We start from the raw sequence: 27,744 nt of genomic DNA on the forward strand, positions 1-27,744 counted from the left end.
CCACCCAACTTTTTTGAGAAGTAGAATACTCTCCCTGAGTCACAGTGATGTCAAGGACATACCTGTTGAAGAACCCATTTTCTCTTTTCTGGGACTCATGGGCCTCCTCAGGGATATGCCCTTGCAGAATGTTCATTCTGCTCCAGAAAAGTTGGGTCATTATTTACTGATTTCAATAAACTTAAACTCAAGAGTTAGGGATTCTAAGGAGCTGGCTATAGTCCTAGGACCTACAAAAGGACAAATAAACTCAGAGAATTGGCAGATGAAACTGCCATTTTGGAGTGGGGAGCTTTGGGTGCAGATGATGAGCAAGCAAAGAAAAGTAGGAGTATGTAGCAGAGAGACTTTCCTTGACTCCCTTGTCAAAAACTTTAAGTCCTCTACTAAGCTAAGCAAAATAAGTCAATCAGAGGAAGACAATTATCATATGATCTCTCTGATATGAGGAATTTGAGAGGCAGGGCAGAGGGTTGTGCGGAGAGGGGAGGGAAAAATGAAACGAGATGGGACCTGGGAGGGAGACAAACCATAAGAGACTCTTAATCTCGGGAAACAAACTGAGGATTACTAAAGGGGAGGGGGATGGGATAGGGTGGATGATGGACATTGGGGAGGTTATGTGCTGTGGTGAGTGCTGTGAATTATGTAAGGCTCATGATTCACAGACCTGTACCCCAGAAACAAACAATACATTATATGTTAATAAAAAAAGTTTTTTAAATAAAACTTTAGGGGCACCTGGGTGGTTCAGTGGGTTAAAGCCTATGCCTTCAGCTCAGGTCATGATCCCAGGGTCCTGGGATCTAGTCCGGCATTGGGTTCTGTGCTCGGCAGGGAGCCTGCTTCCCTCACCCCCCGGCCTGCCTCCCCCCACCCCACCACCTGCCTCTCTGCCTACTTGTGATCTCTGTCTGTCAGATAAATAAATAAAATCTTTAAAAAAAATAAAAAATAAAATTTTAAGCCCTCAACCCCAGTCCCTTCTCTGCATCCCAACTCCTCTATCCCTTAACCACTTTTTTCCCCCTCTTCTACTTCATATTGCTTGTTTGCTTACTTCTCTCTCCTTGTTCCATTCTGTATTGGTGCACAAAAACACCACTCTAAAACTTGAGAGCTTTGAAACAATAACTGCCATCAATTTGGATCGCAAATATGCAATTTTGGCAGGCATTACCCTGCTCCCTGATGTTTGGAGTCTCAGTTTGAGATTGAAACAGCTGGGGACTAGCTATGCACCTCTCTTTCTATGCATCTTTCTCCGCAAAGCCTTTGGCTTCTTCACAACATGGTAGCCGCAAAGTAATCAGCCTTCTTCCATGGTATCTCAAGTCTCCCAGACAGGGTTCCCAGAAACCCAAATGGAAGTGGTAAAATTTCTTCTGATCCAGGCTGAGAATTCCCTGAACAACATTTTTGCCACATTGGCTGGGTCAAGCAAGTCACTACATTCCAGTTTCCAGGGGAAGAAATAAACCGATCTCTCAATGGACAGAGTAGCAGAGATTTTTAAAAAGTTAACAGTTTACAAACTAAAAAACTGTGTTTGACTCACCATCTAAAGGCAAAATGAGAGTGCGTCACCTAGGTGGCTCAGTCAGTTAAACTTCCAACTCTTGGTCCCAGATCAGTGTCCACACCAGGCGTGGAGTCTACTTAACAAAACAGAAATAGTTAAACAGATTAACTGGAATGTTTCAGAAACTGTGAATTGGCTAGAGAACAGAAGAGTATACTTATAGTATGCTTACAATTTTTCAAGTGTTTTAGAATATTTTCTGTTTTAGCAGCATTAAGTACTTGACCACTGCATAATTTGTTCAGTGGATGAAGTTTGCACTTTGTCCTGGTTTCAAGGTTAACTTTTTTTTCTTGACTTTTTTCCACCTTAGGGCGTTTGAGGGTTTGTTTTCGTTTTTGGTTTTTTGAGGGGTTTCTTTATGTTTTTTGTTTGTTTTTTAGAGAGGTGGGGATGAGCAGAGGGAGCCATAGAAGGAGAATTTCAAGCAGGCTCTACACAGGCAAGCCAAACTTGGGGCTAGATCCCACCACCTGAGATCATGACCCGAGTGGAAATCAAGAGTCAGCAGCTTAACCCATCGACCCAGGCGCACCTCCGTTTGGTTTTACTAAACTCACTTGTGTACGTTGAAGAAGTTCAGACGTTAAAGTAGATTTTGACAGGCTTACTCAGGAAGATGCCATGAAAAAATAATCTTTGTTAAGTTGGCTGGGGGACATCTTACTACTTAAGTGCTTAAGGGGAGAGTGTAACTGAACCCAAGTCCATTTGCCTGGTGCATACAAAGGCAATCACTGAAACATCAGGTTTGCAGTAAGGAAAGGGCTTATTTGAGAGGTAGCCAAAGGAGGAGAATGGAGAGCAAGCCACCAATCTGCTTGCCTGAAGGGGGAGGGAACACGTTTTTTTATAACCATAGGGGCTGCATTACATACATATTGATGAAAAGAGCAGAGAAAGTTATGATTAGGTATGAGGAAAGATGGAGCAGGTGCATTTAGCAAGTGCATGTATAACATACTTCCTGTGTTCACTTAGGGTGGAGACTTAACATCAGAAAAAAGCAAAATTCAGCCCCTTTCATCAGGAGATTATCACAGGCCATGCAGAAGGGGCTATGGGCATGCTCCAAGAGCTGGTATAAACTGGATGGGGACTTGGGTTGATTACCGTGGGTTAACAATATGGGTTGGAGGCTAGAGAACCATATAGTTGACCTTGAATCCAGGCTTCTGCAGAGACAGTAGAATTGTTAGTGGGATCAGAAAAGACACTAAAACTGATGAGGAGGAAACCGTTCTCTGGAAAACAAGCTTTAAATTTTCTTCTAGCTTCAATCTCATTAATCTTATAGGGTACACTTTCAGGATGAGAAAGTCCGCATAATAAACTTCTAGTGAGGATGAGTTCAGAGGAACTGGCTAAAACAAAATACACTTTCGATATATTTTCTCTTTCGGTAAGGTGGTGTCACCCTCTAGTTGGGCCCTCAACTGCTCAGAGCTGAGAGACCAGTCTTCTAGAGTCACCGCTCCTGGTGCGGACATCCCTGGCACCCACACCGGGTCCTCCTCCCCACCCCGCAGGCATCGGAGGCCTCGGCGGCCACAAGACATCCACTGTCCCAGAGCCAGGGACATGGGGCTCTCTGCTAGCAGGGAGCCTGCTTCCTCCTCTCTCGCTCTCTGCCTGCCTCTCTGCCTACTTGTGATATCTGTCAAATAAAATCTTTAATAAATAAATGAAATCTTGCCATTTGCAAGGACATGGACAGAACTAGAGTGTGTTATGCTACGTGAAATGAGTCAATCAGAGAAAGAATTATATGATGTCTTTTTATATGATTTATATAATACGTGGAATTTAAGAAACAAAACGGGATCATAGAGGAAGAGAGGAAAAAATAAAGCAAGATGAAACCAGAGAGAAGCCAAGAGAGACTTAATCATAGGAAGCAAATTGAGGGTTGCTGGAAAGAAGAAGGGTGGCGGAATGGGCTAACTGGAGGTTGGACATAGGAGGGCATGTGATGTAATGAGCTATGGCTATTATATATGACTAATGAAACAGATCTGTACCTCTGAAACCAATAATGCATTATATGTTAGTTGAATTAAAATTTTGAAAGGAAGGAAGAAAAAGCATCAGGACCAGTGAGGCTTATTGACTGGGCTAGATGTCTGCACCTGGTTTGGAAAAGCTTATACAATATTAACGTTCTGTAGCAAAACTAGAGAAGTTGAGCTCAAACTGATCTTTTTGAAGAGAGGCACTACAGGTTAAACAGTTTAAAGTATTAGTAAGACACGTCTGGCTGGTTTAAGAGGAAAACTGCTTTCGCGGAATTAGAGTGGTTCAAGGCCTTATAAAAAAAAAAACACCAAGCAAAACTTAACTTGCATACCGTCTCTGTATAGAACTACCTGAGACAGATGGTACACCTACCTCAACCCCACACACCCAAAAACGGATTTCAATACTGCGACATATCTTAAATTGTATAAACAACTTAAAACTTCGTTACAGACTTCCCAATCTAAAACCCACGGTCAGAAAGCATTTATAAACTCCAAATAATTCAGAACTCCTACACACACCTCAAAGTAAGGCCAAAACTCAAAAGCACATGCATATTTATTTGTGTGTTGTTTGTTTTGGAGACCCTGTTTACTCACTCGGCAGAAACACAAAGAAAAAGGACACAAAGAAACATCAACGAGAGAAAGGCTTCCTACCCGCCTAACCCCTAACTTCGAAAACTAAAGCAAAAGCAAGCAGCAGCTCACAAAGACGATATGCACCTTCCTTTAGACCACTAAGAAATCAGGGGAAAGCGCGAACGCAGTCCCCCACTACCACAAATTATGCAGTCGAGTTTCCCACATTTGGGGAAATCGCAGGGGTCAGCACATCCGGAGTGCAATGGATAAGCCTCGCCCTGGGAAAACCACCTTCGTGATCATGGTATCTCCCCTGCCAGGTAAGTATGAGTTGCTCTCCGCGCCCCCCAAACACCCTCGCGCTCCACCCGCTCCTTACACACGGTCACTTCCCTCCCGCCGCCCCCGCGACCCCCGCCTCCCGCACCACCCCCGCCGCCTCCTCGCCCACCCGCAAAGCCACGGAGGGCGCCTTCGTCGGGCCCCACGCGGGACCGGCGGGCTCGGCCGGGGCGGGCCCGGCAGCCTCTGCGCGCCTGCTCCTCTGCATACGCCACGCCCTTGTCCTGACGTCCCCGAGCCTTGTCCCCGGCTCTGGGATACCAGATGTCCGCCGAGACTGCGAACCCCTGAGGGGCAGGGGGGGCGGGGTGGGGGCGGGCGGCGAGGGTGTCAGTGAAATAACATTCGAACAGAAAGCATCAGGGCAAGGAGTCCATTCGCAGAGTAGGTGCGTGACTGGGGACGGGTGTTGAATAGTCTCCGAAAACCAAAGGAAAAGAAATGTCACATTTCCATCCTGCAGGATGAGCTTACCTCTTTCAGGCTGTCTAGATTTACCTTTTCCTCTTCTATACAAGGAGATCCTATCTGGGTATCAAGTGTAAATATCCTTTCCAGATATGACCAAAATGATTGAACTGTTGTATGTCCCTGGGTGACTGCTGCTCAGGAACAAAGCAACGCAGGAGACAGGACTAGAGATTATAGGATTAGCAAAGACTTCCCGGAGGTTCTAGCAGCATAAAGATCCAAGGAAATACAGTAAAGCTTTTTTTTTTTTTTTTTAACTGAAAAAAGGAAAATTGTCAAAATCAAGAAATTCACACTGATACAATATTATTACTCTACAGGAGTTATTCCATTTCCATCAGTTGTCCCAATAACGTCCTTTATAGCAAAGGAAAATTCAAAATCACACATTGCTTTCAATTATCAAGTCTCTTTAACCTTCTTTAAGCTGAAATAGCTCTCAGGTAATTCTTTGCATTTCATTATGTAGGCATTTTTTAAGACTACAGGCCAGTTATTTTGTAGAATATCCTTCAGTTTTTGAGTTGTCCCATGTTTCCTCATAAGTACATTCAGGTATGCATTTTTTAAGGATTTTACTTATTTATTTAAAAAAAAGATTTTACTTGTTTATATATTTACTTACTTACTTATTTCTATGAGCAGGGAGCCCGATGAGGGGTTTGATCCCAGGACCCTGAAATGATGACCTAAGCCAAAGGCAGACACACTTAACCAACTGGGCCACCCAGGCACCCTTCAGGTATGCATTTTTGACATGAATACCACATAAATGATATTGTGTCTGTTAAGGGTTGGCTCATGTCCCTCCCCAAAATATGTTGAAGTCCTCAACCCATAGGTCATTCAACCTATGAATGTGACCCTATTTGGAAATATGATTTTTGTGGTTACCATCCTGTTAAGTAAGGTGAGGTCACTAGAGTAGGCCCTGATCCAATGTGACTATTTTTCTTATAAGAGGAAAGTGCCATGTAAAGATATTTGCACACAGAACAGTATCTGATGACAGAAGCAGCGATGGTAGTAATGTAGCTGCAAGCCGAGGACTGACTGTCACCACAGGAAACTAGGAGATGGCAAGGAAAGGTTCTATGCAAAGTCTCAGAGAGACTGCAGGAACCTTGCCTTTGGACCTCTAGCTTCCAGAACTGTGAGAGAACACATTTCTGTTCTTGTAAGCCATCTTATTTGTGGTACTTTTTATGACAGACCTAGCAAATTAACATAGTGTCCTCCTCTGGGCATCACATTCGGAGGCACATGACTCAGTTTGTTCAATTATTGGTAGTATTAACATTGATTACTTAGGGGTGCCTGGGTGGCCCTGTCCATTAAGTGTCAGCTAAAGCTGACCCCCTCAGGGTCCTGGGATTGAGCCTCCCAATGAGTTCCCCACTCAGCGGGGTGTCTGTTTGGCCACCTCAAGCAAGTGGTGGGAGGGGCAGAGGAAGAGAATCTTCAGGCAGACTTCCCACTGAGTGTGGCAGCCAGCGACGGGGGCGGGGGGGGGGGGGGGGGAGGTACCAGTGGGGGAGAGTTCGATATCAACACCCATGAGATGACCTGAGCCAAAACCAAGAGTCAGACCCTTAACCAACTGAGCCACCCAAGCGCCCCTCTGACAAGAGTTTTTAGCATTCATTGATGACTCTTGCATCATAATTGACAACTGTTGATCTTCTATCACTCATTCATTTATTAGTTGACATTGTATTGTAAAAAAGAACTTTCCATCCTTCCCTAGGTACTGTCAATATAAGCTCATGGTTATTATTTTATTTAGTTGTTTGTAACCCATAACTGTTTTAAAATTTATTTTGATGTTCAATGAAAGCCCCTTTTAGGGGGGCTACTGTGGATTGCTGCTTGGCCTTTGGGCTAAGATCAAGTGCAGGGTGGCTACTGCATACTTTTGATATGTCCATACAATTTTTGGAGCATTTCCTTATCTTTTGGCACAAGATGTTCCAGGGCCATTTTGTACCTTTCTTGACTCCTGAAAATTATCTTTTCTCCGAAGAGGCCTGGTTCTTTTCAGTGGAGAATGGCATTTAGAAAGCAATATCATGGTAGTAGGTATACTTAATGCTACTGTCTTTGCTTCTAATCCCCTTCAGTGGGCAGAGGTAAAAAATACATGTTTCCTACACATATCTGTATCTCTTAAAAATAATGAGCCCTTACCGATACTTTCAATTCCAACTTTCACTTGAACACACATGGTTCCCCTTTTGCCCTCCATCATTCCATATTTGTATCTCTTTTCTTCAGCAGTGAGGACCTTGACTCCCCAACATCCATAAACACATTAGCTCAACCTACAACACATGAAACATTAGTACAGAATTATCACAACCAGGTAGCTATGAAATACAAACCTACTATGGGATAGTTCAGTATTTGTTTGCACTTCTTGTCTTTGGACTTGAAGATGTTTATAGTTAATGTACTATGTCCAAAAGTCATTTCAGTTGGTTATTTCTGTTTATTTCAGTGTGGTTACACCATTCATCTAAGATAGTTAAGTTCAATTATGCTCATATTCAATTTTAGAGATTTCCCCGCTGCAATTTAATAATATGTGTAAAACATTAAGAGAGTTCCAAAACTGAATTACAAAGAAGGCGATCCAGGAAAGCCATCACTCTCCCCTTCCTTTCGCAGGTCCCCCCGAAACCCCAATACTGTCACCACTTCTGGTTTATTTATTGGTTTTGTGTTTCTTTTTGTATAATTTTCTTGTTTTCACATTTTTGCTTGACAAACGGGAACACACTACGTTTATTTTTGGACTTCATCTTTTTCACGTTACATAGTTCACGTGACATACCTTGGGAAATTTTCAAGTCAAGCAGATCGTCCCAACCTGCTTCAGACCACGGGTCAGCCAAAGAAAAGGTAAAAGCAGAAACCCCTGAGGGCTGAATAGCCCAAAGACTGTGATTTCTCTGTGGGGAAGGGTTTCAAAAAAGATGGAGAGAGAATGAAACGCCTAATTTTACTACACGCTAATGTTGGGCGGCTACCTGGCATGGAGAGCAAAGCATGCGCCTGCGGGTAGCTGTACAGATTACTTTGAGGGGGGAAAAAAAACCCACAACAAAAAATTATATATAAAGTTCATTTTAACTAGAAAAAACACAGCAGATCTCTCCTGCGTGGTCTATTTTCATTCCCCCAAGCGGTGCAGAACACCAGCACCGGGACGTCACGACAAGGGCGTGGCGTATGCAGAGGAGCAGGCGCGCAGAGGCTGCCGGGCCCGCCCCGGCCGAGCCCGCCGGTCCCGCGTGGGGCCCGACGAAGGCGCCCTCCGTGGCTTTGCGGGTGGGCGAGGAGGCGGCGGGGGTGGTGCGGGAGGCGGGGGTCGCGGGGGCGGCGGGAGGGAAGTGACCGTGTGTAAGGAGCGGGTGGAGCGCGAGGGTGTTTGGGGGGCGCGGAGAGCAACTCATACTTACCTGGCAGGGGAGATACCATGATCACGAAGGTGGTTTTCCCAGGGCGAGGCTTATCCATTGCACTCCGGATGTGCTGACCCCTGCGATTTCCCCAAATGTGGGAAACTCGACTGCATAATTTGTGGTAGTGGGGGACTGCGTTCGCGCTTTCCCCTGATTTTTCCGGTTTTTCAAAAAGCAGAAGATTCGTCGGCTTCTGTGAAAGCGGGTTTCACCGCCTAGCAGAGGAAACCCTATGCGCGGCTTGCTCCGTGACCCGAGCCGAAGACAGCGGCTTAACCCACTGCGCCACCCAGGCGCCCTCGTCAGATATTTTTGATGTGCCTATGCGTGGTGCCTAGTGGGTGCACGGTGGCCGTGCCAGCAGCAACCCGCGGTGGTTTTTTTCCTTGCATGACGTGCTTTTAGCGTGCCTTTGGCCGGGGGTGGCTTTTTGTTTCTCCGTGTTGTCAGTGTACTTGAAGTGCGTTGTTCAGCCAGCAAGGAAAGCCGTTCTCAAGAAATTCTTCTCTGTTCCTAATGGGAAAAGCCCCTTTTCAACGGTACTTCCTATCCTACTCTGCTTTGCGGAGTTATTTGCAAGGATTTGTCACCTTTGTTCCTGTGGCCCATCGCCCAGCGATTTCAGCATCCTCTGGTCCCCTGGGCGCATGGTAGAGAAATGCCCCGTCCTAGGGGTTCTTGAGTGGTGGTGCAAGGAGTGAAGCGTCAGGTCAGACTCTTGCTTTCCGTTCAGGTCATGATCTCAGGGTTTCCGTGGAGCCTAAGGTTCTCCCTCTCCCCCGAACAAGGAGGCAGCATCTGAGGCCTCACCTTGGCCCCATCTACCCATCATAATCAGCAGTTTTAACAAGAGTCCCATTCGGTTCTAGAGGCGTTAAAGTTTGGAAAGCACTGATCTAACATAGTATATATTTTACTTTTCTAATTTTACCCTCCTGGGATGTAAGTCCCCCAGGGCTGGGATTCTGGTCTATTTTGTTGACCCTCCATGCGCACTTGCCTAGACTAGCCCATGGCCATATAATAGGCTTTCAACATATTGGATGAATTCTTACTGATCTCAGGTTTAAAAAAAAAAAGTGGATTCCAAGCGGGGTCTGGATTCTAGCTCTGAGTCCAGGTAAGATGACCAACACTCTCCTTCCTACAGAGAAATCACAGGGTTGGAAGCACTCCCTGTCCCGTTTCACCAGTAGTACCTCTGAACATCATTTGCCGGAGCCCCTAAAAACGCTATACAGAACAGTCCCTGGGCTCAGGGAGAGGATCCTCTCGTCTACACCCTCAGCATCCAATCTAGCCTCCTTCAGCCCCTTCTCCCACCAGAGAAGAATGGGATCATTCTACAGACATCAGAGAGAGGTAAGTCAGGGGTTAGCACCTTATATCTGTCACATGCCTGCCTCTCTTGTTCATACATTGCTTCACCCTGGATCAAACAGTAGGGGACACGGACTTTATTTCTATCCTTTTGGGGTCTCCACAGGACCTGAAAATTAAATGGACATAAAACAGAATAACAGGAGGCGGGACTGGGTGACTCCGTCCACAGAGTGTGTGCCTTCAGCTCAGGTCATGATCCCAGGGCCCTGGATTGAGTTCTCCGTCGGGCTCCTTGTTCAATGGGGAGCCTGCTTCTCCCTCTGCCTGCTTCTCCCCCAGCTTGTGCTCTCTCTACGTCAAATAAATAAAATCTTAAGGCATTAAAACAACAACAACAACAAAACAGAGTAAGAGGAGGCAAGCGTACAGATTTTTACATGGACATAGGAGACCACGTAGTAAAATGAAGACCCAAAGAGGCAGCTAGGTAGGTCTCCAAGAAGCTCGGGTTCCTTTTACTTTTTCTTTTATTTATTTGAAGACCAAGATCTGGTGCTTCGTGGTCACGGATACTGGTGTGTCCCGGCACCTATTTTACTCCACAGATTGTAATGCATTATTATCCTTACCTTGATTTGGCCAGTGGGAAGCCTTTCAAACTGGCCCTCGTGTGCCTGACATGTCCACGTCGGTCACCGCACGTTGCTCTACTTTTTGGCACAGCTACGCGTTCCGGGGCTTGACGAGGCCGGTGCAGACCCAGCCGTGAGGGCCATGCTGGTGGCGTGGCTCCTTGGACCCTCCCTTGCCCACCGACCTGGATTCCCGAAACGGGTCAAGATTCTCTGGACTTTCCGGAGAGGCCCTGCAGTCAGAGGGAGAGAAGGGAACGCCAGTGCCGGGGATGGACTCCCTGCCCTGGCTCCCCTGCATTGCAACAAGCCTCTCCGATCCCATCTAGCGTGTGCCCAAGACCACTCCCCCCACCCACTGAGAGTCCCACAGAGGCCCAGCAAGCCACAGGTGCTCAGCCTCCCCCTTGACTGAGTGCCACCACCACCTGACTGGGTAGCAGGCACCTCTGCGCTTGCAAGGCTGGGGGGCAGCACCTTGGAAGCCCCCTGCTGCTCTCCCTGATACCCCAGCCGGGAAGGGTCGGCCATGCTGGGGCCCAGGCTTGCATTGGCTGGTCACCAAAACCCAATGCCCTCCCCTCCCTCCACCCGTCCTCCTGCTCTTTCCCCAAAGCACCAGAGCTGGGTCCCCAGGGATGCCACCCCTCCACATCCCATCAGGGGCCACATCCAGTGAAGGGCTTAAGGTGTTCTCCTTGGTTCCTGTCTGCTGGGCTCTGTAGGTAGTGACCTTGGAGGCCGGGGTTTCTCTGTGGCTTCAAAGCAATCACATCTTCCTGAAGGTTTTCACCTGTTGGGCTTCCCTGGCGGGCCCTCCTGAGCCCCTGGAAAGTATGGCTCAGTCCATCTCAGTTAGCAGTGGCACAGTGGGACTGAGTGGGCCACATCCAGTGAAGGGCTTAAGGTGTTCTCCTTGGTTCCTGTCTGCTGGGCTCTGTAGGTAGTGACCTTGGAGGCCGGGGTTTCTCTGTGGCTTCAAAGCAATCACATCTTCCTGAAGGTTTTCACCTGTTGGGCTTCCCTGGCGGGCCCTCCTGAGCCCCTGGAAAGTATGGCTCAGTCCATCTCAGTTAGCAGTGGCACAGTGGTTCTCTCCTCTTGGGGAGAGAACCAAGAGGAGCCTGCCAGGAGAGGAAGACGTGTGGGGAAACACAGTCTTCAGTCTGAGAGGCAGAAGCAATGGTGAAAAGGAGCCCGTGGGCTCCGAGGTCAGGGATGGCAGTGGCTGGGTCCCCAAGGCTCCCAAGGGCCACACTCCACACTTGGAGTCCCACTGGAGTCCCCTGTGGGATGCACTCCACCTCTACTTGGAGACTCTGGAGTCTCCTTCCTGCAGGAAGGAGGAGAACAGGGAGGACCATTCTCTGGAGTTCTCTGCACCCACACTCCTCCCCCCCGGCAACCTGGCTCTGGCTCCAAGGTGAAGCCCATGTTCTCCGCGGTGCCCTCTGGCTGGGCCTCAGGATCTGGCTCTTCAGGCCCTGCCAATCTGGCCTGCAGGCCCCGCGCTAAGTCAGCCGGCTGCTCAGAACCCGCAAGACGGCCAAGCAGGTGAACGTGTGTGTGCCCGTCCACGCTGGCAGCTGTCCACGCCCCACCCCACCCCTACCCCCACTCTCCTGCGCCCTGCCTTCAGCCCTCATTGCCCCGACTCTCTCGGGCTCTGTCTGAGCTCTAAGTCTGCGCTGTGGCCGCCGATCTCACTTCCCCGCCCCCATCCCTTCCCACACGTGGAGACCCCTGCGGTCAGTGGCCAGAAAGCGGACAGGATGGAAATATCTCCTCTGTTTCTACTTCCCTCCATCAGGTGTAGCCAGAGAATCGGAGAATCGGTGTGGGGGGTTTACCGCACTCCCAGCGCAGTAGGGAGGAGGCTTGTACCGAGCGGGAGCAGTCCGCGCTCCCTCAGCGGGAGCACCTGCCTCCCACCCTCCCCACACACCACCCCCGCCCCACCCGACGCCGCCGGGGCTACAGAGCAGGTGCAAAGGCGCGGGAAAACGGAAGTGTACCGGGCCGCACCCCGCCCTCACACGGACGGAACCCTGAAGGCGCCTCCGACGTTCTCAGCCACACCGGCCAGGCCCATGGAGGCCCCTGCTGCCCTTCGCTCCTGCCAACGTCAGCCTCGAAGCAAGCGCACGACTGGCGATGGCCTGGAAAACCTCAGGGTGACAGTTCTGTCCCACGAGCAGAGTAAGCGGGTCCGCGAAGAGGCTCTTCTGGCGCCGTTAAGTCTGGATGTTTCTACCCCACCTGAAAGACAGGGAAGGAGACAGACAGACAGACGGCGGCTGGGAGAGACAAGCGGTGACCATCCCCGGAGGCCGGGCAGGAGACGGCCCCAGCTCGAGAGGGACAGTTGTCCTGAAGGAAGCCGCGGTGCTCCCTGCCCCATGGGAGGACCCGTCCGCTTGTCAGCCGCGCGGGCGGGCGGGAGGCAGACCCTCTCGGGCCACCTGCTGGTGCGGAGCCGGAGTCGCGGGGGGGGGGGGCGGGGGGAGCCAGTGCCGAGGGCGTGGGACCGGGCGGCGCCGAGCCGAGGCTGCAGCCGCGCGGACCCGGAGCGCCGCAGGGCACGTGGCGGCCCACGGCCCCAGGAAGGCCCGGGGTGCTGCCGGGGCGGCGGCACACCCGCAGCCGAGGAGGCGGGGGTCCCGAAGGGCTTCCGGCCTCGGGCTGGGAGGGCGAGGCCGCCGGGGGTCGCGGTGGCTTCCCCGACGGCGCAAAAGCGTCGGGCGCGTCCTTCGAGCCGGAGTCGAACCAGCGACGTAAGGATGTCCACGCCTCTCCGGCCTACAGTCCTCCGCTCTGCCAGCTGAGCTATCGAAGGCTGCGCTCTGGCGGGCCTGGGGCCGGGCTTTTTCTCGAAACGACGGAGGCCACGGCGCGGCCGTGCGGGACGTCCAGCGGGCCCTGAAGCGCTCCGAAGCCATCCCAGAGAAGAGCCGAGTCCCCGCGGCCGCAGCGCCCGTTCCGCGCGGGGCAGCGAGTCCCCTGCGCTCGGCGGCCGCCCGGGGCGGGCGTGGGGGGCAGCATCCCGGGCGCGGCGGCGGAGACGCCTGGGCGCGTGCTCTCCCCCACCCCCCCGGTGGCCTCAGGTGCCCTCCCGGCGCCGCCTTCTACAGGTGGGGCCACGAGGGTCCGTGGCCCGGGAGCCGGAAAGAGGGGGAGGAGGGGCGTTGGCGAACCCCACGCGCGGGCTGGGCGACCAAGGCCTTGCGGAGCGGAGGAGGGGATCCCCCCTGGATTGCGCACCAGGTAGGCGGCTTCGAACCGCCCAGCTACCAGCTGGTTTGTGGGCGCCTTCAGGCCAAAATAACCCTTAGGCCAAAATGACGCTTGGTGGTGGTGGTGCGGCAGATGATGCCGGCGTTCGCAGCCAAGATCATCGCGTTCGGATTCCGCAGGTCTCCTAATTTCCCTGCTTTCACCCTTGCAGCCAGATTTTTTTTCTTTTTCCTTAATTTAATTCATTATTATTCTCTCCCCCCTCCCCCGCCCCGTCCCCGGTGTCAAGAGGAGTGGGAGGGGAAGGATTCCGATCAAGCCACTCCTCTGCTCAAAACCTTTCAGTTTAGGGGTGCCTGGCTGGCTCAGTCGGTAGAGCATGTAGATCATGATCTCAGGGTTGTGAGTTCGAACCCCCCCCCCCACACACACACACACCACCACCCCCCCACCCACTGGGTGTAGAGCTTCCTTTTCTCTTTTCTTTTTTTTAAAGATTTTATTTTAAAGTAATAAGCCCGGGGGCAGACCTTACTTAAACAAACAAACACAGAGCAAAGCAACCAACCAACCAACCAACCAACCAACCTTTTGGTTCACTCAGATTGCCAGTCTTAATGATCATCGCGGAGTGCAGTGGTCGCTGGAGCTGCCGGGCTGGTCTGTTCTGAGGAAAGGCTCCGCAGGCGGATGGACCCAGCCAGGGAAGGCTCACACCTGAGAGGGACTACAGATGGCACTACCAGAGGTGGAAGTCCAAGCCAGGAGTGTCTGTCAGCTGTACCCAAGGTGATCTCAGCAGCAGTAAGTACCTGTGGTGGATTTCCGGGCGAAACGGAGCCGGGCCTTAGCTGAGACACCAACAGCTGGCTAAAGCAGTGTTGGAACATCCAGGTAGCTGAATTCCAAGGGGAAATACAAATATTATCCACAAATATAATCCACCATTATGCGCCTGAGTGGCTCAGCGGGTTGAGCGTCTGATTCTTGATGTTAGCTCTGGTCATGATCTCAGGGTTGTGAGATAGAACCCCAGGACCGGCTCTGCACTGGACTTGGAACTTGCTTATGCTTCTCTTTCTCCTTCTGCCACTGCCCCTCCCCTCCCTGCTCTCTTGCTCTCTCTTAATCCCCGCCCCCCACCTCCAAAAGCCATAGAAAGGTAGTCCTACAATGATTTTCAAGACCCTCATGATCTTACTCCCACCTAGTCACCTCTCTGACTTAATTTTGTCCAACCCTTCAATGTTGCTCTAGACACAGGGCCTCCTTGCTATTCACACACAGTCCTACCTGGGCCTTTGCTCTAGCTGACCTGTGTGCTCTGGATGCTTTTCCCCAGATAGCCCATGACCCACTCCCTCACCTCCTACCAGCCTTTGCTCACAGAGCACCTGCTCAACGTAGCCTCTTCTGACCCCCCAATCCACGGCACTGCCTGTGCCCCTAACTCCACTCCAGATCCCTTCTCTCTCCTCAATACTTTCCTTTCTGGGCTCCTAACACCTACCAGAGTACTTAAGTACCTATTGTGTCCATTGTCAGTATTCTCCCACTCCCTCTGCCCCTCCTATAATAGAGGAGTGCCCAGGGACGCCTGGGTGGCTCAGTTGGTTGGACGACTGCCTTGGGCTCAGGTCATGATCCCGGATCAAGTCCGGCATAGGGCTCCCAGCTCCACAGGGAGTCTGCTTCTCCATCTGACCTTCTCCTCGCTCATGCTCTCTCTCACTGTCTGTCTCTCAAATAAATAAATAAAAATCTAAAAAAAAAAAAAATAGAGAGGAGTGCCCAGAGGCCTTTTTGTCTTTTGTCACCCATTCCCGAAGTGTGCATATATACTCAGCCAGGGGTTGTTGAATGGGCAAACTCCCCACGTGCTCGAAGAGGCAATGAGACTGCACAAGGAGGGGCCAGGAGCCAGGGTTCAGCCAGGGGGAGGTGCAGAGTTAACCTTGTTTGATCACAGAACAGGGTCTCTTCAGTTGAGAACTGTAGAACTCTCCGCCCATAACAATCCCTCCAAACTGTTTCCTTTCCTGAGATCTGACCAGGCTCTAGCATAGCTTCTAGCAGCGTAAGGTTCTGTCCCTAAGAGTGACCTCCCGCCTGAGAAAGGTAGACACCTCACACAGAGGCCCCCAATGTATATATATATATATATGTATGTATGTGTATGTGTGTATGTGTGTGTGTGTGTGTGTGTGTATATATATATATATATATATATATATATATTCATTTTTTTTTAAGACTTCATTTATTTAAGAGAGTGAGCGAGCACAACAAGCAGGGGGAGCAGCAGGCAGAGGGAGAAGCAGTCTCCCCACCAAACAAGCAGCCGGATGCTGAACCCCACGATCCCAGGAGCCTGGGATCATGACCTGAGCCAGAGCAGACACCCAACCGACTGAGCCACCCAGGCGTCCCTCTTTGGGCATTCATTAAAAAGCGCTTGCAGTTGTGACCATGGGTCTGTTAGGACTCCAAAGGATCCTTCTCAAGACCGGAGAGCCATTCCTTTGAACTGTAATGGTGAAGGCTGGGGCCTAGGTCCCAGTCTCTGTGGGACGGTAGCCCCCCAACCTGTCAGTTCAGCTGTCAGCTAACACACACAGCTGCCCAACAGCCGTCCTCCTGAACGACCGGGTGTCACTTTTCACTTCTCCGACGGTCCCGGGCCCCTTCGTCTCATGCTTCCCGTCCAGCGTCCAGGTCACCTGCGCACAGATGCGGGTGGAGCTCCGCTCTTTCCCCTCCTGTCAGCAGTTCCCGAGGAAAATCTTTTTTCACCACTGTGGCTGCCGTCTGCTGCGTTCATCTTTGACAGAGTCCGAGTGGGAAAGGACCAGAGGGCACTGGGCGGGACCAGCCTGCGCGCGGGCTGCGGGGCGGGACGGCCGGGGCTCCCCGGGGACACCGGACAAGCTGCGGCGGAAGGGCACCGCGGAGCGCTTTGCTTCGTGTGCTTTCTTCACAACTCAGCGGGACGCTTTCCTTTCCCTCCTGCGTTCCCGGATCAGGCGACTGCATGTTCGGACGCCGAGTGCAACTTGGGAAGACCCCAGAAAGAAACACTGCCACTGCCCCCATCTTACTGGGGCGGCTTAGCCCTTAACGCCCACCGTCAGAAAGGCCTCTCCTGAGTTTTCGACTCGGTTTGAAAATGAGTCTCGAACAGGCGAGGACAAAAAGGGGCTGAAATTTTCTTTTCGCGGAAAGGAAGGCGAGACCAAACCCGAGTCTTGAGCCACCACCATTCCCGCAGGGCTCCGGGAGACCCCGCGTTCTCGGGTCTCCGCGGCCTCGGCGGCGACGAGGACGTCCGCTGTCCCAGAGCCGGGGACAAGGCTCGGGGACGTCAGGACAAGGGCGTGGCGTATGCAGAGGAGCAGGCGCGCAGAGGCTGCCGGGCCCGCCCCGGCCGAGCCCGCCGGTCCCGCGTGGGGCCCGACGAAGGCGCCCTCCGTGGCTTTGCGGGTGGGCGAGGAGGCGGCGGGGGTGGTGCGGGGGGCGGGGGTCGCGGGGGCGGCGGGAGGGAAGTGACCGTGTGTAAGGAGCGGGTGGAGCGCGAGGGTGTTTGGGGGGCGCGGAGAGCAACTCATACTTACCTGGCAGGGGAGATACCATGATCACGAAGGTGGTTTTCCCAGGGCGAGGCTTATCCATTGCACTCCGGATGTGCTGACCCCTGCGATTTCCCCAAATGTGGGAAACTCGACTGCATAATTTGTGGTAGTGGGGGACTGCGTTCGCGCTTTCCCCTGGTTTTGCTTGTCGGAAAAGTAAGGCGTGTTCTCTGTCGGTGTACTAGCGTCGCGTTCAGTGGGGCTTCCGAAGTCCTGTGTCGGTTTTGCTCCCCTCTCCCGCCGCCTCGCCCGAAGCACTCCCGGGGACAGGTGCGCCGGTTTCTGCGGCCGAGCAGGGAGGGCAGGATCCCGGTGCGCCGAGATCACGACCCCGGTCGAGGGCGGCCCACCCTAGGCGCTCCTGTCTATTTTGAGCTGAGCTTTCTCCAGTCAATACGGGGTTGATGGCCAGTTCTTAATGGAAAGGAAGTTAGGAGGGGCGCAGGTACTGGCGGCGGGGTTCTTGCAGCGGGGGAGCTGGCTCCACGTTGAAGGTGGGGAAGACGATAAGGATTATCCTCCAGAAGGTCGCTCACCCACTGAGAATCCGACACCCAAGCTGGCCAGGTAACAGGTGGCTGGGGAGGAATGGGAGGCCCTTGATACGGATGCAGATTTGCTCTTCACGTGGGGCGTGAGAATTTCTTCTCAGCAGAGAGACGAAGATGGGCCGGGATCCAGAATCGCGTTGAAGTCTGGTTTAACGCTTTTGTCACAAAACTGCTGCTTTTCGGGGCGCCTGGGTGGCCCAGTGGGTTAAAGCCTCTGCCTTTGGCTCAGGTCATGGTCCCAGGGTCCTGGGATCGAGCCCCGCATCGGGCTCTCTGCTTAGCGGGGAGCCTGCCTCCCCCACCCCCACCGCATGCCTCTCTGCCTGCCCCTCTGCCTACTTGTGATCTCTGTCTGACGAATGAATGAATAAAATCTTAAAAAAAGAAAGAAAGAAAAACCTGCTTCTCTTCTTTCCCTCTGTAGAGCGCATTCACAGAGTTGGCAGGAGCAATCTGGCGTTGGAAGTGGGACTGGTCTGGCGGTTCTTGATTTGAGGAATCAGGTAAAAAGTCTTGTGGCCACACAACAGGTAAGAGACATCGAATTACTTAAATAAATCAATAAATAAAAGTCGGGTGCTTGGGTGGCTCAGTCGGTCCCCTGGGGGAGGGGAAGCAGGGACAGTTTAAGGGTTAAACAACAATGTTATTGTTTAATCTAAATGGAAGCCTCTGGCTAAAATATAGAAATATAAAATAGGTCCTTACAAAGCCCAGCAATTCAATGATTGGTGATTACTAGCAGAGCTAAAGTGAGCCATCATTTGGTAACCTTTTCTAATATAAAAGTAAAACTACTGTGTATCCAGAAAGGTACTCCAGCTCTGAATTTGACACAAAAATGTTTTGTTAAACTCCCTTGATTGGAGGGCTCTTTATAGAAAAAAGGAATCTCCCTTAACTATACAAATCTGTAGGAGTAAATAAGCCCACTGGTGAGTTTCCTCTCACCTTCACTGTGGTCCTGGTTTGAGTCAATATAACTACTTACAGCTGCAAAGATAATGGTAAAGATACACCCACACAGGTGGAGATGACACTTTAAAATTATTGAAAGACCACACTCACATAATCGTTATGCTCCAATAATGGGTCGTGTTGGGCTGGCAGAAAGGGCTACTTAAGATGGCGAAAGTTCCCGCCACAAGACCTGAGCTCGGACAGGAGAACAAAGGCCCAAGCAGGAATCTGAGACCCCCGCCCCGGGCTCCAGTGGACCATTGGGACCCCGACAGGCAGGGGAGATATTCGAATAAGGGAAACTTGCCGAAAGACCCCTGAGCTCCCCTTGAGACCCCTTAAAAGCCCCCTCCTCCCTGCCTTGGGCGCGACTTCCGCCACTCTACTTTCCAGAGTCTCGGAACCTCGCCCCGAGGGTGCCCACCTCCTCCCAGCGCAACTTTCCTGGCTCCCCTTCTCCTGAGCCCTGAAACTTCGCCGGAGAGTGTTTTTAATAAATCTTGCTTTGCACCCACTGTGCCTGGTGTTGTGTTTATCTCGCCGGAAAAGCTTTACAGGTTGGTGATTAAAGGAGCGAGACAAAGATACAAAGCGAAGGTCAGGAAAAGCTTTATTTCGTGCCAAGCATCAAGAATCTAACCGAACTTTCCCGGACGCACCTCTTACAAGAGGGGGCAATGCTTCTCTGTTTCACAGTCTAGCTTTTTTTTTAATTTACTTGATAGAGATCACAAGTAGGCAGAGAGGCAGGTTGGGGGGGGGGCGGGGGCAGGGAGCAGGCGCCCTGCTGAGCAGAGAGCCCGATGCGGTCTGTGGAACAGTGAAAGGTCGCTCTCTCTCTGTAAGAGGTGCAGCCTTGGCCGGCCAGTCTGATTCTTGATGCTTGGCACGAAATAAAGCTCTGCTTGACTTTGGCTTTGTATCAGTCTCGCTCCTTTCATCACAGACCCGTTGTTTGGGCATTGTTATGTACGGACCTACTTAGCCAGAGCGAGCCATTTCATTGTTTATGCAGTAAACTTAGATTGACCCTGCCCCCCCCCCCAGGAACTTACTTAGAAACAAGTCTGAGAAACCAGTAAAATATGACTGACCAGCTCCTGATAACAGAGCCCATATACCAGGACGTGTCAGGTCAGGGGGAGGTAACAGAGCCCAGAATACGAGGATGAGTCAAGCCAGGTGGAGGCATCCAATCAAGAAAATACCTCCCTAACCACCCAAGAATGTGGGCCCTGCCTTTTGGGCGCCAATTCTGGCCAGGGTGATAGGCTAGTTCAAAATTGTAATTCAATTGGCCACCTGTGTGTGGCCAGGCTCGACCACATGGCCTTTGCTCTATAAAAGTTAGTCTGTGAGACTGGGAGGGGTCGCCTCTTTGCAAGAGAGGGCCCTGGCCGGTCAGTTTGATTCTCAATGCCTGGCGGGAAATAAAGCTTTGCTTGACCTTCACTTTGTATCAGTCTCACCCCTTTGGCCATGGACCCAATAGTTATGCCCAAGTTTTCGCGTCTGAGAGACCACCAAGGAGCCAAGCACATGAGGGTTTATTTGACATGCAATCACATGAGGGTTTATTTGACAAGCTTAAGCTTGGGCCCAGGTATACCCGACACAGCAGAGTAGGGACTTAGACCCCCAGCCAGATTACAGTCAGAGTTTTTTTTTTGTTTGTTTTGTTTTGTTTTTTAGATTTTATTTATTTATTCGACAGACAGAGATCACAAGTAGGCAGAGAGGCAGGCAGAGAGAGAGAGGAGGAAGCAGGCTCCCACCAAGGCGAGAGCCCGATGCGGGGCTCGATCCCATGACGCTGGGATCATGACCTGAGTTGAAGGCAGAGGCTTTAACACTCTGAGCCACCCAAGCGCCCCTACAGTCAGAGTTTTTATTTTTTTCTTTTATTTTTTTTTAATATTTTATTTATTTATTTGACAGACAGAGATCACAAGTAGGCAGAGAGGCAGGCAGAGAAAGAGAAGGAAGCAGGCTCCCTGCTGAGCAGAGAGCCCGATGCGGGGCTCGATCCCAGGACCCTGGGATCATGACCCGAGCCGAAGGCAGAGGCTTTAACCCACTGAGCCACCCAGGCGCCCCCAGTCAGAGTTTTTAAAGGCAGAGTAGGGATGGACTCGGTGGTGGGTGAAGACAAAGGGGGTTATGGATGATAAAAGTCTCTAAGGAATTTTGGAAGTGAGGTCTCAAGGACCTTGAGGGGCTAGCTATCGTCTGAGGAAAAGGTTATTCATTACCAATAATAAAAATCTTCGTGAGACCCTTTTGATGTTTATCAGTGGGTCATATACTTGGAAATGATTCTCAACACTATATTGGAGGTTTAGAGATAAAGTTTCCTAAAGGAAATGTTAAAGTAGATTTACAGGATTCTGGTTGGACCTGTCGGACCTGTCAGGCTAGGATTGTCCTTAGCAAAATCTCAAGGTGAGGGCAGTTAAGTTCCCAGGGGAGAGCCACTCGGTCTGTTTCAAGGGCTTGTCAATAGGTGAGGAATTTTAATGATTTTCTTCTATTTCCCACATCAGCTAAACTTGAGGTGGCATGGCCTTAATTTTCTCGGCCTCCACAGGCATAACAGGCTTAAACCTGACCTTATCTATATACCGAGAGTTTGAAGTGGAAGTAATTGGAAATATGATGTAACTAGGAATCTATTCGTTTTCAGTTGCATTTAGTACCAATGTTAGTTATTCTAGAAAACTTCGGTGTCAAGTCCTTTTGAAAACCATAGTCCAGTCCTCCTGAAGGGCTGGCTTCACTTGGAAAGCATGAATCCCGCTGTTTTTTCTTTCACTTTGAATGCAAATAAGTGACACCAGTCAGCTTTTACCAAAAGCCTAGCAGCCACTGGCACAGCTTAGTTATCTCCTTACTCTACAGTCTGGTCCCAATATTTGAGTTGACTCCACTAGCACCCTTTACTGTCATGACAAAATAAGTGGAAAAGTTTCTCAAAATCTGGAAAAAGGGGCACCTGGGTGGCTCAGTCAGTTAAATGTCTGCCGCTTAGGTAATAATCTCAGGGTCCTGGGATCAAGTTCCGCATCCAGCTCTCTGCGCAGAGGGGCGCCTGCTTCTCTCTCTACCTCTGCCTGCTGCTCTGCCTGCTTGCGCTCTCTCTCCAAAATCTCTCTCTGGCAAATAAATAAATAAAATCTTTTTTAAAAACCTGGAAAAAGTTGATGGAATGATGATAGCGGATTTCATTTCTTTAAACTATTTTGTCTTGGGGCGCCTGGGTGGCTAAGTGGGTTGGAGCCTCTGCCTTCGACTCAGATCATGGTCCCAAGGTCTGGGATCAAGCCCCACATTGGGCTCTCTGCTCAGTGGGGAGCCTGTTTCCCCTCTCTCTCTGCCTGCCTCTACCTACTTGTGATCTCTCTGTCAAATATATAAATAAAATCTTTTAAAAATAAAATAAAATAAAATAAATATTTTGTCCTAGGAATCAAACTACAGGCTCTAGGAAGTGTTGTCAGTGGTATTGCCTGTTCTGTAAATGTGGAAACCTATTGTCTACAATATCTGAATGGTATTGGTCCACCAAATTTATTTTTATTTATTTATTTATTTATTTTGTAAACTGGTTTACTGCAAAATTGGGTGACTTTGAGATTGTAACTTTGTAACACTTTAGCTGACAACACGTCCCAAATAGTTTGCTTCAGTTTCACAATTATTTCAATGTTTCTGCTGAGGCCTTATGTCCCTTTGAAGCAAGGGATCGTAACAAAGCCAAAGCGTCCATTTCACATTGGCCTATACTTTGGAAGGCTACCAGCAAATCATCTACATATTGAATTATTATAGATCCCTCTAAGTAGGACATATCTCCTCTAAGTGTTCCTATAAATGACTACAGAAAATGCGAAAGCCCTGATTTCCTTGAGAAAAATTCTCTCCACAAAGATGGGATTCCAGGGGCGCCTGGGTGGCTCAGTGGGTTAAGCCTCTGCGTTCAGCTCATGTCATGGTCTCAGGGTCCTGGGATCGAGCCCCCGCATCGGGGTCTCTGCTCAGTGGGGAGCCTGCTTCTCCTCTCTCTCTGCCTGCCTCTCTGCTTACTTGTGATCTCTCTCTCTGTCAAATAAATAAATAAAATATTAAAAAAAATAATAACAAAAGATGGGATTCCACAAGGAAAAGCCAAAAGAATTTAGACTTGTTCACCAGAGGGACAAAAAAACAAGCAGAACATAGACCAACTACAGAAATAAGTTTTGCAGATGACCATACTTAAGGCCAAGATAATAATTCATAGTCTCTCCTTATGTGAGAAAGAGATTACTTAAGAGAAAGACCTACCTCCTGCAAGATATCTGGCTTCCTATATTTTTCCACCCTCATAGCTCATACTGTCCCTTGTGGTGTCTCTGTAGATCACATGGGGTACCCAAATGTGGGGCACCGTTCTGGTGGAAAGCGGTGGCTTGGGCAGTTGAAGAATTCACCTGCGGCTGAACAAAGAGAGTTTATCGAATATACCACAAGGGAGTGGAGGGCAGGACAGCAGAGGAGATGTTGTCCCTGAGGAGACAGTGGGTAGGGGCTGCATTCAAGGGGGGAAAGGTGAAGAGGTATTGGTGATATATGGAATTTTCCCTTTTTTTGGTTAACTGTGCCTGGTTGTAAGTAGCCCACTGGTTAGTTAGGGCCTACAGATATTTTGAGGTGGGTCACCTGATGGGCTTTCTATTCCTCTGGAGGGTCACTTTCTACATTCCATCACTCAAGCCTGTTTGTCTCAAAGTGGCACCTACATACCTAAGACTTCAAAGCATATATTACCCATTCTTACTCAGTATCTTAATATTGCAGAGGGTCAGAAATATACAAAGGCTGGCGCCTGGGTGGCTCAGTGGGTTAAGCCGCTGCCTTCGCCTCAGGTCATGATCCCAGGGTCCTGGGATCGAGTCCCACATCGGGCTCTCTGCTCAGCAGGGAGCCTGCTTCCCTCTCTCTCTCTCTGCCTGCCTCTCTGCCTACTTGTAATCTCTGTCTGTCAAATAAACAAATAAAATCTTTAAAAAATAATAATAATTAAAAAAAAGAAATATACAAAGGACCAAGGGAGACTTTTTTGTTTTGTTTTGCTTATGTTTAAAGATTTTGAGAAAGTGAAAGAGCACCGAGAAGGGCAGAGATGCAGAGGGAGCAGGAGGCTCCTCAGTGAGAGGGGAGCACAACGCGAGAACCATCCCATGACCCTGGGCTCCTGACCCCAGCTGAGAGCAGACCCTTGAGCGACTGAGCCACCCAAGCACCCGACTTTTATTTATTGATTTATTTAAGTAATTCGATGTCTCTTACCTGTTGTGTGGCCACAAGACTTTTTACCTGATTCCTCAAATCAAGAACCGCCAGACCAGTCCCACTTCCAACGCCAGATTGCTCCTGCCAACTCTGTGAATGCGCTCTACAGAGGGAAAGAAGAGAAGCAGGTTTTTCTTTCTTTCTTTTTTTAAGATTTTATTCATTCATTCGTCAGACAGAGATCACAAGTAGGCAGAGGGGCAGGCAGAGAGGCATGCGGTGGGGGTGGGGGAGGCAGGCTCCCCGCTAAGCAGAGAGCCCGATGCGGGGCTCGATCCCAGGACCCTGGGACCATGACCTGAGCCAAAGGCAGAGGCTTTAACCCACTGGGCCACCCAGGCGCCCCGAAAAGCAGCAGTTTTGTGACAAAAGCGTTAAACCAGACTTCAACGCGATTCTGGATCCCGGCCCATCTTCGTCTCTCTGCTGAGAAGAAATTCTCACGCCCCACGTGAAGAGCAAATCTGCATCCGTATCCTTATCGTCTTCCCCACCTTCAACGTGGAGCCAGCTCCCCCGCTGCAAGAACCCCGCCGCCAGTACCTGCGCCCCTCCTAACTTCCTTTCCATTAAGAACTGGCCATCAACCCCGTATTGACTGGAGAAAGCTCAGCTCAAAATAGACAGGAGCGCCTAGGGTGGGCCGCCCTCGACCGGGGTCGTGATCTCGGCGCACCGGGATCCTGCCCTCCCTGCTCGGCCGCAGAAACCGGCGCACCTGTCCCCGGGAGTGCTTCGGGCGAGGCGGCGGGAGAGGGGAGCAAAACCGACACAGGACTTCGGAAGCCCCACTGAACGCGACGCTAGTACACCGACAGAGAACACGCCTTACTTTTCCGACAAGCAAAACCAGGGGAAAGCGCGAACGCAGTCCCCCACTACCACAAATTATGCAGTCGAGTTTCCCACATTTGGGGAAATCGCAGGGGTCAGCACATCCGGAGTGCAATGGATAAGCCTCGCCCTGGGAAAACCACCTTCGTGATCATGGTATCTCCCCTGCCAGGTAAGTATGAGTTGCTCTCCGCGCCCCCCAAACACCCTCGCGCTCCACCCGCTCCTTACACACGGTCACTTCCCTCCCGCCGCCCCCGCGACCCCCGCCCCCCGCACCACCCCCGCCGCCTCCTCGCCCACCCGCAAAGCCACGGAGGGCGCCTTCGTCGGGCCCCACGCGGGACCGGCGGGCTCGGCCGGGGCGGGCCCGGCAGCCTCTGCGCGCCTGCTCCTCTGCATACGCCACGCCCTTGTCCTGACGTCCCCGAGCCTTGTCCCCGGCTCTGGGACAGCGGACGTCCTCGTCGCCGCCGAGGCCGCGGAGACCCGAGAACGCGGGGTCTCCCGGAGCCCTGCGGGAATGGTGGTGGCTCAAGACTCGGGTTTGGTCTCGCCTTCCTTTCCGCGAAAAGAAAATTTCAGCCCCTTTTTGTCCTCGCCTGTTCGAGACTCATTTTCAAACCGAGTCGAAAACTCAGGAGAGGCCTTTCTGACGGTGGGCGTTAAGGGCTAAGCCGCCCCAGTAAGATGGGGGCAGTGGCAGTGTTTCTTTCTGGGGTCTTCCCAAGTTGCACTCGGCGTCCGAACATGCAGTCGCCTGATCCGGGAACGCAGGAGGGAAAGGAAAGCGTCCCGCTGAGTTGTGAAGAAAGCACACGAAGCAAAGCGCTCCGCGGTGCCCTTCCGCCGCAGCTTGTCCGGTGTCCCCGGGGAGCCCCGGCCGTCCCCCCCCGCAGCCCGCGCGCAGGCTGGTCCCGCCCCGTGCCCTCTGGTCCATTCCCACTCGGACTCTGTCAAAGATGAACGCAGCAGACGGCAGCCACAGTGGTGAAAAAAGATTTTCCTCGGGAACTGCTGACAGGAGGGGAAAGAGCGGAGCTCCACCCGCATCTGTGCGCAGGTGACCTGGACGCTGGACGGGAAGCATGAGACGAAGGGGCCCGGGACCGTCGGAGAAGTGAAAAGTGACACCCGGTCGTTCAGGAGGACGGCTGTTGGGCAGCTGTGTGTGTTAGCTGACAGCTGAACTGACAGGTTGGGGGGCTACCGTCCCACAGAGACTGGGACCTAGGCCCCAGCCTTCACCATTACAGTTCAAAGGAATGGCTCTCCGGTCTTGAGAAGGATCCTTTGGAGTCCTAACAGACCCATGGTCACAACTGCAAGCGCTTTTTAATGAATGCCCAAAGAGGGACGCCTGGGTGGCTCAGTCGGTTGGGTGTCTGCTCTGGCTCAGGTCATGATCCCAGGCTCCTGGGATCGTGGGGTTCAGCATCCGGCTGCTTGTTTGGTGGGGAGACTGCTTCTCCCTCTGCCTGCTGCTCCCCCTGCTTGTTGTGCTCGCTCACTCTCTTAAATAAATGAAGTCTTAAAAAAAAATGAATATATATATATATATATATATATATATATATATACACACACACACACACACACATACACACATACACATACATACATATATATATATATATACATTGGGGGCCTCTGTGTGAGGTGTCTACCTTTCTCAGGCGGGAGGTCACTCTTAGGGACAGAACCTTACGCTGCTAGAAGCTATGCTAGAGCCTGGTCAGATCTCAGGAAAGGAAACAGTTTGGAGGGATTGTTATGGGCGGAGAGTTCTACAGTTCTCAACTGAAGAGACCCTGTTCTGTGATCAAACAAGGTTAACTCTGCACCTCCCCCTGGCTGAACCCTGGCTCCTGGCCCCTCCTTGTGCAGTCTCATTGCCTCTTCGAGCACGTGGGGAGTTTGCCCATTCAACAACCCCTGGCTGAGTATATATGCACACTTCGGGAATGGGTGACAAAAGACAAAAAGGCCTCTGGGCACTCCTCTCTATTTTTTTTTTTTTTAGATTTTTATTTATTTATTTGAGAGACAGACAGTGAGAGAGAGCATGAGCGAGGAGAAGGTCAGATGGAGAAGCAGACTCCCTGTGGAGCTGGGAGCCCTATGCCGGACTTGATCCGGGATCATGACCTGAGCCCAAGGCAGTCGTCCAACCAACTGAGCCACCCAGGCGTCCCTGGGCACTCCTCTATTATAGGAGGGGCAGAGGGAGTGGGAGAATACTGACAATGGACACAATAGGTACTTAAGTACTCTGGTAGGTGTTAGGAGCCCAGAAAGGAAAGTATTGAGGAGAGAGAAGGGATCTGGAGTGGAGTTAGGGGCACAGGCAGTGCCGTGGATTGGGGGGTCAGAAGAGGCTACGTTGAGCAGGTGCTCTGTGAGCAAAGGCTGGTAGGAGGTGAGGGAGTGGGTCATGGGCTATCTGGGGAAAAGCATCCAGAGCACACAGGTCAGCTAGAGCAAAGGCCCAGGTAGGACTGTGTGTGAATAGCAAGGAGGCCCTGTGTCTAGAGCAACATTGAAGGGTTGGACAAAATTAAGTCAGAGAGGTGACTAGGTGGGAGTAAGATCATGAGGGTCTTGAAAATCATTGTAGGACTACCTTTCTATGGCTTTTGGAGGTGGGGGGCGGGGATTAAGAGAGAGCAAGAGAGCAGGGAGGGGAGGGGCAGTGGCAGAAGGAGAAAGAGAAGCATAAGCAAGTTCCAAGTCCAGTGCAGAGCCGGTCCTGGGGTTCTATCTCACAACCCTGAGATCATGACCAGAG

At 51.1% G+C, this 27,744-nt stretch overlaps 1 protein-coding gene, 1 long non-coding RNA gene and 5 other non-coding genes across 8 annotated transcripts; 4 read left to right on the plus strand and 3 right to left on the minus strand.

The window, feature by feature from the left end:
* Positions 1-4,349: 4,349 nt before the first annotated feature.
* On the minus strand, positions 4,350-4,513 carry LOC116592272. The gene has a single exon (XR_004286435.1). It is a non-coding gene; the product is annotated as a U1 spliceosomal RNA (small nuclear RNA).
* A 1,187-nt stretch (positions 4,514-5,700) lies between these two features.
* LOC116591263 lies at positions 5,701-8,085 on the plus strand. Its single transcript, XR_004285916.1, has 2 exons — positions 5,701-5,740; positions 7,818-8,085. It is a non-coding gene; the product is annotated as an uncharacterized LOC116591263 (long non-coding RNA).
* A 366-nt stretch (positions 8,086-8,451) lies between these two features.
* LOC116592273 lies at positions 8,452-8,615 on the plus strand. Its single transcript, XR_004286436.1, has one exon. It is a non-coding gene; the product is annotated as a U1 spliceosomal RNA (small nuclear RNA).
* A 131-nt stretch (positions 8,616-8,746) lies between these two features.
* Positions 8,747-13,242, plus strand: LOC116591259 (translation initiation factor IF-2-like). 2 transcript variants are annotated; one of them, XM_032344015.1, is made up of 4 exons: positions 8,747-8,779; positions 9,613-9,824; positions 10,509-11,106; positions 11,325-13,242. In XM_032344015.1, the coding sequence occupies exon 4, from the start codon at positions 12,190-12,192 to the stop codon at positions 13,240-13,242; it is 1,053 nt and encodes a 350-aa protein (XP_032199906.1). In that variant the 5' UTR covers positions 8,747-8,779; positions 9,613-9,824; positions 10,509-11,106; positions 11,325-12,189. The 2 variants fall into 2 exon arrangements, 1 of the variants encoding a protein (XP_032199906.1); XR_004285914.1 differs by lacking the exons at positions 8,747-8,779; positions 10,509-11,106; positions 11,325-13,242 and adding an exon at positions 9,949-10,081 and having other exon boundaries at positions 9,537-9,824.
* Positions 13,164-13,253, minus strand: TRNAY-GUA. The gene is given in 2 exon segments: positions 13,164-13,199; positions 13,217-13,253. It is a non-coding gene; the product is annotated as a tRNA-Tyr (tRNA).
* A 4,001-nt stretch (positions 13,254-17,254) lies between these two features.
* Positions 17,255-17,418, plus strand: LOC116592274. Its single transcript, XR_004286437.1, has one exon. It is a non-coding gene; the product is annotated as a U1 spliceosomal RNA (small nuclear RNA).
* Positions 17,419-24,972: 7,554 nt separating this feature from the next.
* LOC116592275 lies at positions 24,973-25,136 on the minus strand. The gene has a single exon (XR_004286438.1). It is a non-coding gene; the product is annotated as a U1 spliceosomal RNA (small nuclear RNA).
* Between the last annotated feature and the right edge of the window lie 2,608 nt (positions 25,137-27,744).

This window comes from Mustela erminea, chromosome 5, assembly GCF_009829155.1.
Source record: "Mustela erminea isolate mMusErm1 chromosome 5, mMusErm1.Pri, whole genome shotgun sequence".
Lineage (NCBI taxonomy): Eukaryota > Metazoa > Chordata > Mammalia > Carnivora > Mustelidae > Mustela > Mustela erminea.

Coding starts and splice junctions, on each gene's coding strand:
- LOC116591259 (XM_032344015.1), top strand. CDS start 12,190: ATGGAAATATCTCCTCTGTTTCTACTTCCCTCCATCAGGTGTAGCCAG.